Consider the following 9,946-nt stretch of genomic DNA (forward strand, 5'->3'; position numbering starts at 1 on the left):
GATCGCAGCACAGGTGTGTGAGTGTGTGTGTGTGTGTGTGTGTGTGTGTGTGTGTGTGTGTGTGTGTGTGTGTGTGTGTGAGGATGAAGGCCGGTCTCACGGGTCTCATGTGTTTCAGATGCTGGGTCTGGCTCAGGGCTGCTTCGATCACGCGGTTCCCTACACCAGGCAGAGGGTTCAGTTCGGCAAACGCGTCTTTGACTTCCAGGTACTTCACATGCCATCACGTGTGTGTGTGTGTGTGTGTAATGTGTTGTGTGGCAGGGTCTGCAGCATCAGATCGCTCATGTGGCCACGCAGCTTGTGTGTGTGTGTGTGTGTGTGTGTCTGTGTGTGTGTGTGTGTGTGTGTGTCTGTGTGTGTGTGTGTGTGTGTGTGTGTGTAATGTTGTGTTGTGTGGCAGGGTCTGCAGCATCAGATCGCTCATGTGGCCACGCAGCTTGTGTGTGTGTGTGTGTGTGTGTGTGTGTGTGTGTGTAATGTTGTGTTGGGTGGCAGGGTCTGCAGCATCAGATCGTTCATGTGGCCACGCAGCTTGTGTGTGTGTGTGTGTGTGTGTGTGTAATGTTGTGTTGGGTGGCAGGGTCTGCAGCATCAGATCGCTCATGTGGCCACGCAGCTTGTGTGTGTGTGTGTGTGTGTGTGTGTGTGTGTAATGTTGTGTTGGGTGGCAGGGTCTACAGCATCAGATCGCTCATGTGGCCACGCAGCTTGTGTGTGTGTGTGTGTGTGTAATGTTGTGTTGGGTGGCAGGGTCTGCAGCATCAGATCGCTCATGTGGCCACGCAGCTTGTGTGTGTGTGTGTGTGTGTGTAATGTTGTGTTGGGTGGCTGGGTCTGCAGCATCAGATCGCTCATGTGGCCACGCAGCTTGTGTGTGTGTGTGTGTGTGTGTGTGTGTGTGTGTGTGTGTGTGTGTAATGTTGTGTTGGGTGGCAGGGTCTGCAGCATCAGATCGTTCATGTGGCCACGCAGCTTGTGTGTGTGTGTGTGTGTGTGTGTGTAATGTTGTGTTGGGTGGCAGGGTCTGCAGCATCAGATCGCTCATGTGGCCACGCAGCTTGTGTGTGTGTGTGTGTGTGTGTGTGTGTGTGTGTGTGTAATGTTGTGTTGGGTGGCAGGGTCTACAGCATCAGATCGCTCATGTGGCCACGCAGCTTGTGTGTGTGTGTGTGTGTGTAATGTTGTGTTGGGTGGCAGGGTCTGCAGCATCAGATCGCTCATGTGGCCACGCAGCTTGTGTGTGTGTGTGTGTGTGTGTAATGTTGTGTTGGGTGGCTGGGTCTGCAGCATCAGATCGCTCATGTGGCCACGCAGCTTGTGTGTGTGTGTGTGTGTGTGTGTGTGTGTGTGTAATGTTGTGTTGTGTGGCAGGGTCTGCAGCATCAGATCGCTCATGTGGCCACGGAGCTTGTGTGTGTGTGTGTGTGTGTGTGTGTGTAATGTTGTGTTGTGTGGCAGGGTCTGTAGCATCAGATCGCTCATGTGGCCACGCAGCTTGTGTGTGTGTGTGTGTGTGTGTAATGTTGTGTTGTGTGGCAGGGTCTACAGCATCAGATCGCTCATGTGGCCACGCAGCTTGTGTGTGTGTGTGTGTGTGTGTAATGTTGTGTTGTGTGGCAGGGTCTACAGCATCAGATCGCTCATGTGGCCACGGAGCTTGTGTGTGTGTGTGTGTGTGTGTGTGTGTAATGTTGTGTTGTGTTGTGTGGCAGGGTCTGTAGCATCAGATCGCTCATGTGGCCACGCAGCTTGTGTGTGTGTGTGTGTGTGTGTAATGTTGTGTTGGGTGGCAGGGTCTGCAGCATCAGATCGCTCATGTGGCCACGCAGCTTGTGTGTGTGTGTGTGTGTGTGTGTGTGTGTGTGTGTAATGTTGTGTTGTGTGGCAGGGTCTACAGCATCAGATCGCTCATGTGGCCACGCAGCTTGTGTGTGTGTGTGTGTGTGTGTGTGTAATGTTGTGTTGTGTGGCAGGGTCTGCAGCATCAGATCGCTCATGTGGCCACGGAGCTTGTGTGTGTGTGTGTGTGTGTAATGTTGTGTTGTGTTGTGTGGCAGGGTCTGCAGCATCAGATCGCTCATGTGGCCACGGAGCTTGTGTGTGTGTGTGTGTGTGTGTGTGTGTGTAATGTTGTGTTGTGTTGTGTGGCAGGGTCTGCAGCATCAGATCGCTCATGTGGCCACGCAGCTTGTGTGTGTGTGTGTGTGTAATGTTGTTTTGTGTGGCAGGGTCTGCAGCATCAGATCGCTCATGTGGCCACGCAGCTTGTGTGTGTGTGTGTGTGTGTAATGTTGTGTTGTGTTGTGTGGCAGGGTCTGCAGCATCAGATCGCTCATGTGGCCACGCAGCTTGTGTGTGTGTGTGTGTGTGTGTAATGTTGTGTTGTGTTGTGTGGCAGGGTCTGCAGCATCAGATCGCTCATGTGGCCACGGAGCTTGTGTGTGTGTGTGTGTGTGTGTGTAATGTTGTGTTGTGTTGTGTGGCAGGGTCTGCAGCATCAGATCGCTCATGTGGCCACGCAGCTTGTGTGTGTGTGTGTGTGTGTGTAATGTTGTGTTGTGTTGTGTGGCAGGGTCTGCAGCATCAGATCGCTCATGTGGCCACGCAGCTTGTGTGTGTGTGTGTGTGTGTAATGTTGTGTTGTGTTGTGTGGCAGGGTCTGCAGCATCAGATCGCTCATGTGGCCACGCAGCTTGTGTGTGTGTGTGTGTGTGTGTGTAATGTTGTGTTGTGTTGTGTGGCAGGGTCTGCAGCATCAGATCGCTCATGTGGCCACGCAGCTTGTGTGTGTGTGTGTGTGTGTGTAATGTTGTGTTGTGTTGTGTGGCAGGGTCTGCAGCATCAGATCGCTCATGTGGCCACGCAGCTTGTGTGTGTGTGTGTGTGTGTGTAATGTTGTGTTGTGTTGTGTGGCAGGGTCTGCAGCATCAGATCGCTCATGTGGCCACGCAGCTTGTGTGTGTGTGTGTGTGTGTGTAATGTTGTGTTGTGTTGTGTGGCAGGGTCTGCAGCATCAGATCGCTCATGTGGCCACGCAGCTTGTGTGTGTGTGTGTGTGTGTAATGTTGTGTTGTGTTGTGTGGCAGGGTCTGCAGCATCAGATCGCTCATGTGGCCACGGAGCTTGTGTGTGTGTGTGTGTGTGTGTGTAATGTTGTGTTGTGTTGTGTGGCAGGGTCTGCAGCATCAGATCGCTCATGTGGCCACGGAGCTTGTGTGTGTGTGTGTGTGTGTGTGTAATGTTGTGTTGTGTTGTGTGGCAGGGTCTGCAGCATCAGATCGCTCATGTGGCCACGGAGCTTGTGTGTGTGTGTGTGTGTGTGTGTAATGTTGTGTTGTGTTGTGTGGCAGGGTCTGCAGCATCAGATCGCTCATGTGGCCACGCAGCTTGTGTGTGTGTGTGTGTGTGTAATGTTGTGTTGTGTTGTGTGGCAGGGTCTGCAGCATCAGATCGCTCATGTGGCCACGCAGCTTGTGTGTGTGTGTGTGTGTGTAATGTTGTGTTGTGTTGTGTGGCAGGGTCTGCAGCATCAGATCGCTCATGTGGCCACGCAGCTTGTGTGTGTGTGTGTGTAATGTTGTGTTGTGTTGTGTGGCAGGGTCTGCAGCATCAGATCGCTCATGTGGCCACGCAGCTTGTGTGTGTGTGTGTGTGTGTAATGTTGTGTTGTGTTGTGTGGCAGGGTCTGCAGCATCAGATCGCTCATGTGGCCACGCAGCTTGTGTGTGTGTGTGTGTGTGTGTAATGTTGTGTTGTGTTGTGTGGCAGGGTCTGCAGCATCAGATCGCTCATGTGGCCACGCAGCTTGTGTGTGTGTGTGTGTGTGTGTGTGTAATGTTGTGTTGTGTTGTGTGGCAGGGTCTGCAGCATCAGATCGCTCATGTGGCCACGCAGCTTGTGTGTGTGTGTGTGTGTGTAATGTTGTGTTGTGTTGTGTGGCAGGGTCTGCAGCATCAGATCGCTCATGTGGCCACGCAGCTTGTGTGTGTGTGTGTGTGTAATGTTGTGTTGTGTTGTGTGGCAGGGTCTGCAGCATCAGATCGCTCATGTGGCCACGCAGCTTGTGTGTGTGTGTGTGTGTAATGTTGTGTTGTGTTGTGTGGCAGGGTCTGCAGCATCAGATCGCTCATGTGGCCACGCAGCTTGTGTGTGTGTGTGTGTGTGTGTGTGTAATGTTGTGTTGTGTTGTGTGGCAGGGTCTGCAGCATCAGATCGCTCATGTGGCCACGCAGCTTGTGTGTGTGTGTGTGTGTGTGTGTGTAATGTTGTGTTGTGTTGTGTGGCAGGGTCTGCAGCATCAGATCGCTCATGTGGCCACGCAGCTTGTGTGTGTGTGTGTGTGTGTAATGTTGTGTTGTGTTGTGTGGCAGGGTCTGCAGCATCAGATCGCTCATGTGGCCACGCAGCTTGTGTGTGTGTGTGTGTGTAATGTTGTGTTGTGTTGTGTGGCAGGGTCTGCAGCATCAGATCGCTCATGTGGCCACGCAGCTTGTGTGTGTGTGTGTGTGTAATGTTGTGTTGTGTTGTGTGGCAGGGTCTGCAGCATCAGATCGCTCATGTGGCCACGCAGCTTGTGTGTGTGTGTGTGTGTGTGTGTAATGTTGTGTTGTGTTGTGTGGCAGGGTCTGCAGCATCAGATCGCTCATGTGGCCACGCAGCTTGTGTGTGTGTGTGTGTGTGTAATGTTGTGTTGTGTTGTGTGGCAGGGTCTGCAGCATCAGATCGCTCATGTGGCCACGCAGCTTGTGTGTGTGTGTAATGTTGTGTTGTGTTGTGTGGCAGGGTCTGCAGCATCAGATCGCTCATGTGGCCACGCAGCTTGTGTGTGTGTGTGTGTGTGTGTGTAATGTTGTGTTGTGTTGTGTGGCAGGGTCTGCAGCATCAGATCGCTCATGTGGCCACGCAGCTTGTGTGTGTGTGTGTGTGTGTAATGTTGTGTTGTGTTGTGTGGCAGGGTCTGCAGCATCAGATCGCTCATGTGGCCACGCAGCTTGTGTGTGTGTGTAATGTTGTGTTGTGTTGGGTGGCAGGGTCTGCAGCATCAGATCGCTCATGTGGCCACGCAGCTTGTGTGTGTGTGTGTGTGTGTGTGTGTGTGTGTGTGTGTGTGTGTGTGTGTAATGTTGTGTTGTGTTGTGTGGCAGGGTCTGCAGCATCAGATCGCTCATGTGGCCACGCAGCTCGAAGCCGCTCGACTGCTGACCTACAACGCGGCGAGACTGAAGGAGGCCGGAAGACCCTTCATCAAAGAGGCCTGCATGGCCAAATACTTCAGTGCAGAGGTCAGTGAGAGTGTGTGTCCGAGTGTGTGTCCCCGTCCGAGTGTGTGTGTCCGTCCGAGTGTGTGTGTCCGTCCGAGTGTGTGTGTCCGTCCGAGTGTGTGTGTGTGTGTGTGTCCGATTGTGTGTGTGTGTCCCCGAGTGTGTGTGTGTGTCCCCGAGTGTGTGTGTGTGTGTGTGTGTGTGTCCCCGAGTGTGTGTGTGTGTGTCCCCGAGTGTGTGTGTGTCCCCGAGTGTGTGTGTGTGTGTGTGTGTGTCCCCGAGTGTGTGTGTGTGTGTGTGTGTGTGTCCGAGTGTGTGTGTGTGTGTGTCCCCGTGTGTGTGTGTGTGTGTCCCCGAGTGTGTGTGTGTCCCCGAGTGTGTGTGTGTCCCCGAGTGTGTGTGTGTGTGTGTGTCCCCGAGTGTGTGTGTGTCCCCGAGTGTGTGTGTGTCCCCGAGTGTGTGTGTGTGTCCCCGAGTGTGTGTCCGAGTCAGTGTCCGTGTGTGTGTCAGTCTGAGTCTGTGTCTGAATGTGTGTGTGTGTGTGTCTGAGTCTGTGCTGCTCTGACATTAGTGTGGTGTGTGTGTGTGTGTGTGTCTGAGTCTGTGCTGCTCTGACATTAGTGTGGTGTGTGTGTGTGTGTGTGTCTGAGTCTGTGCTGCTCTGACATTAGTGTGGTGTGTGTGTGTGTGTCTGAGTCTGTGCTGCTCTGACATTAGTGTGTGTGTGTGTGTGTGTGTGTGTGTGTGTGTGTGTGTGTCTGAGTCTGTGCTGCTCTGACATTAGTGTGTGTGTGTGTGTCTGAGTGAGTCTGTGCTGCTCTGACATTAGTGTGTGTGTGTGTGTGTGTGTCTGAGTGAGTCTGTGCTGCTCTGACATTAGTGTGTGTGTGTGTGTGTTTGCAGGTTGCGGCTCTGACCACCTCAAAATGCATCGAGTGGATGGGAGGAGTGGGATTCACCAAAGACTATCCCGTCGAGAAATACTACCGCGACTGTAAGATAGGTGAGTGAAGCCGACGCCGGCTCTCCCGATCGAGTGCTTACACTGACGGCCCTTTCCCTGCAGGGAGCATCTATGAGGGAACCACCAACATCCAGCTGAGCACCATGGCCAAGATCATCGACAAGGAGTTCGGCGGCTGACACGGACAGCAGGATATCCATAATATATAAGCTGTAGTTCAAGTCTTTACGTACTAAAACATTCTGGTGTTTAGTTGAGGAAGTTTAGTTTGTTGTGTGTGAAACCCTCTCGAAACATCATTTCTTGCTTCTGTAGTTATTTATTTTTCTCCATATGAGTTTCTGAGATGAATCACTTTAAGATAAAACTGTCTCATACGCCTGTTACAGTTATTGATCGAGCTGGTGCCTTATTGATGATTGACAGCTGTTCATCGGTCGTGTCTGTGTGTTTGTCACTGATCCTGAGATGAATAAACATGAACACACACCTGTGTTTGGTCTGATGTGTTGTGTTGGACAGCAGGGGGCAGTGCAGGACTGGTCTGATCCCTCAGTGTTTCTGCGCATGCGCCGTCTGGCCGCTGGGGGCCGTGCACGCGCTCAAACAGGCACGCGTCCATGAAAACAGCCAATACATCAATTTGTGCGGATAAAATATTATAAACAACAGCAATAAGTCTTATTTTCATAAAATAGTGCTTCAGGGTCTATTTTCCCCAGACTCCGTCAAGAAAGCGTGTTTTCCTGGTGTCAGACCCACAGACCGCTGAAAGGAGAAGAGTTACTCACACACACTCACACACACACACACACACACACAGACGTGTTCAGCAGATTTCATCGATATTTTAAGTCAGTGCAAGAGTCGGTTTTTTATCATTATACAGTATGTTGATCAAAACTAAGGATTTACGTTTATGCACGTTACACTTTAAATTCTGCGTTTTATTTTTTTTCCTTTAATGTTAGTTTTATTTTAATATTATAATATTATTAAGACTGCTTGACATCCATCCCCAGTACTAATAATACAAATATAAATTAAGCTTTCTAAAATTTTGTTAGGAAGAAATCCAGATGAGTTATGAAAGACGCGCGCGCGCACACACACACACACAAACAAACGCGCGCACCTCTCTCTCTCTCTCTCTCTCTCTCTCTCTCTCGCTCTCTTCTCTCTCTCTCTCTCTCTCTCTCTCTCTCTCTCTCTCTCTTCCTCTCTCTCTCTCTCTCTCTCTCTTCCTCTTCTCTCGCTCTCTTCTCTCTCTCTCTCTCTCTCTCTCTCTCTCTCTCTCTCTCTTCCTCTTCTCTCGCTCTCTTCTCTCTCTCTCTCTCTCTCTCTCTCTCTCTCTCTCTCTCTCTCTCTCTCTCTCTCTCTCTCTCTCTCTCTCTCTCTCGATTTCCATCATTTATCTCCAGCCCGCTCTTGAATCGGGTCATTTCTCCGCATGAGTGTCAGTGCTGCGGACTGGAGGAACTTTCTTCTTCTTCTTCATCATCTTCTTCTTCTTCTTCATCATCAGTGAATCTCAGTTTCACCGATGGAGGAAAAAACTCAAGAAGTCAAAGATTCTCCGTTTTCTATCCAGAACCTGCTGAACAAACCGGACAAACCCAGAGCTCACAGTCTCTGCTTCTCCAGAGTCCCGGAGCTCAGCTTCAGGATCGGGCCCTGGTGCTGCCCGAACACAGGTGTGTGTGTGTGTGTGTGTGTGAGAGAGAGAGAGAGAGAGAGAGAGAGAGAGAGAGAGAGAGAGAGAGAGAGAGAGAGAGAGAGAGTGTGTGTGTGTGAGAGAGAGAGTGTGTGTGTGAGAGAGAGAGTGTGTGAGAGAGAGAGAGAGTGTGTGTGAGAGAGAGTGAGAGTGTGTGTGTGTGTGTGTGTGTGAGAGAGAGTGTGAGAGAGTGTGTGTGAGTGTGTGTGTGTGAGAGAGAGTGTGTGTGTGAGAGAGTGTGTGTGAGAGTGTGTGAGAGTGAGTGTGTGTGAGAGAGAGAGTGTGTGTGTGAGAGAGAGAGAGTGTGTGTGAGAGAGAGTGAGAGAGTGTGTGTGAGAGAGAGAGTGTGTGTGTGAGAGAGAGAGTGTGTGTGAGAGAGTGAGTGAGTGAGTGATTGTGTGAGAGAGAGAGTGTGTGTGTGTGTGTGTGTGGACTTTTTAAGGAATATTTAAAATATAAACAAATATAATCAATGAACATATGATTTTTTGTCATTGTGAGAATAACATGTAATCATATAATAGAAAAGTATTTTAAAATGTAATCTAATTACAAGTATTTTAGAATATAAATGGATCCAGATCATGTGATCAGGCGCAGTGTTATACTAATACCTGGAGGTCTGTAATTTAATTACAAAATAGTTAGTTACTGAGACAAAAGTGCAATTAAATCACAGTTACTTAAGAAAATGTAACAATTACAAAGGGGGTTTGAACACCGTAAAGAATCACACTTTATTCTGGTTATTATGAAAACGTTCAGACGGACGTTAAACTGTTCAAAGTCCCTGTAATGTGCTTTATTTTACTTTATATTTGTGTGTGTGTGTGTGTGTAAGATGTCAGGAGCAACTCGACGCTGAACACACACGCGGGTCCCAGAGATGAGGAGGAGGAGGAGGAGGAGGATGAAGGTCTCCTGGAGGAAAGTGACCCGGATGAGCAGAAGCCTGAGGGACAGAAGAGCCTGTGCCGGAAGAAGAAGACGCGCACCGTGTTCTCCCGCGCGCAGGTGTTCCAGCTGGAGTCCACCTTCGACCGCAAGCGCTACCTGAGCAGCGGGGAGCGCGCGGGCCTGGCCGCGGGACTGCGCCTGACGGAGACGCAGGTCAAGATCTGGTTCCAGAACCGCCGGAACAAGTGGAAGCGCCAGATCGCGGCAGAACTGGAGGCCGCTAGCCTCGGGCACGCGCAGAGGATCGTGCGCGTGCCCATACTCTACCACGAGCACGCGGAGAACGCGCGGGCCGCGGGGCTAGCCTTCACGCACGCGCTTTATTACCCGCATTCCCTGATCAGACCCGTGTGAGGACCGGAGAGACTCAACCTGGAACAAGTGACCAACACTAACTTACCTGTGGGAGAGACACACACACACACACACACACACACACACACACACTCCTGAACAGGAGTTAGCTGGATTAACGGCTGTAAAAACATGTTATTTATTTTTTTGTAGACTATATCTGGGTAAAAATAAACGTGCTCTGCTGCAGGAGAGTGTGTGTTCAGCAGAGATCGGTGCACTGCGTTTATGAGGCTGTTATTAATATTATTATTATGAAGCGAATTCAGTGTATTTGTCCATAACCCGTGTGTGTTTATGGAGGAAAGTGAATCAATCTTATAAATAAGTCACTGAAACATCGGGAATGAATGTGTGTGTGTGTGTGTGTGTGTGTGTGTGTGTGTGTGTGTGTGTGTGTGTGTGTGTGTGTGTGTGTGTGTGTGTGTGTGTAGGTGTGTGTTCAGGTGTGTGTGTGTGTGTGTGTGTGTTCATGTTGTAACGCAGATTCATGTGAGGAGTTCCAGATACTGAAATCACATTGTTATTGATTGTATTGGTCAGTGTAAATTTTGCTCTAGTAAATATTTTATTGTCTGAAAACGTCAGAATTGATGAATTCTGAATGACTGATAAACGGGGATTTTAGAGGATTTCCTCCAGTTTTATATGGTCATTAATAAATGTTTATCACTGATTGTGTTTGTGTGATTA

At 50.1% G+C, this 9,946-nt stretch overlaps 2 protein-coding genes across 5 annotated transcripts in view; both read left to right on the forward strand.

Annotated features, from left to right (window-relative positions):
- acadsb (acyl-CoA dehydrogenase short/branched chain) overlaps positions 1-6,466 on the forward strand; it is a 21,656-nt gene extending 15,190 nt beyond the window's left edge. For 2 of the 4 annotated variants that reach the window (XM_056233775.1, XM_056233777.1), the window contains 5 exons: positions 1-47; positions 90-208; positions 5,148-5,285; positions 6,168-6,267; positions 6,331-6,466. The exon at positions 1-47 is cut by the window's left edge and continues 80 nt beyond it. In XM_056233775.1, the coding sequence (XP_056089750.1) occupies positions 1-47; positions 90-208; positions 5,148-5,285; positions 6,168-6,267; positions 6,331-6,407 (481 nt within the window). In that variant the 3' untranslated portion in view covers positions 6,408-6,466. Of the gene's footprint in view, positions 50-89; positions 209-5,147; positions 5,286-6,167; positions 6,268-6,330 lie in introns of those variants that run through there. The other 2 variants (XM_056233776.1, XR_008803795.1) reach the window with 2 other exon arrangements.
- A 1,158-nt stretch (positions 6,467-7,624) lies between these two features.
- hmx3b (H6 family homeobox 3b) lies at positions 7,625-9,311 on the forward strand. Its single transcript, XM_056233772.1, has 2 exons — positions 7,625-7,922; positions 8,784-9,311. The coding sequence occupies exons 1-2, from the start codon at positions 7,772-7,774 to the stop codon at positions 9,251-9,253; spliced, it is 621 nt and encodes a 206-aa protein (XP_056089747.1). The 5' UTR covers positions 7,625-7,771; the 3' UTR covers positions 9,254-9,311.
- The last annotated feature ends 635 nt before the right edge of the window (positions 9,312-9,946 follow it).

Source organism: Rhinichthys klamathensis, unplaced genomic scaffold, assembly GCF_029890125.1.
Source record: "Rhinichthys klamathensis goyatoka isolate OS25496 unplaced genomic scaffold, OSU_Roscu_1.1 h1tg000377l_1, whole genome shotgun sequence".
NCBI classification, from domain to species: domain Eukaryota; kingdom Metazoa; phylum Chordata; class Actinopteri; order Cypriniformes; family Leuciscidae; genus Rhinichthys; species Rhinichthys klamathensis.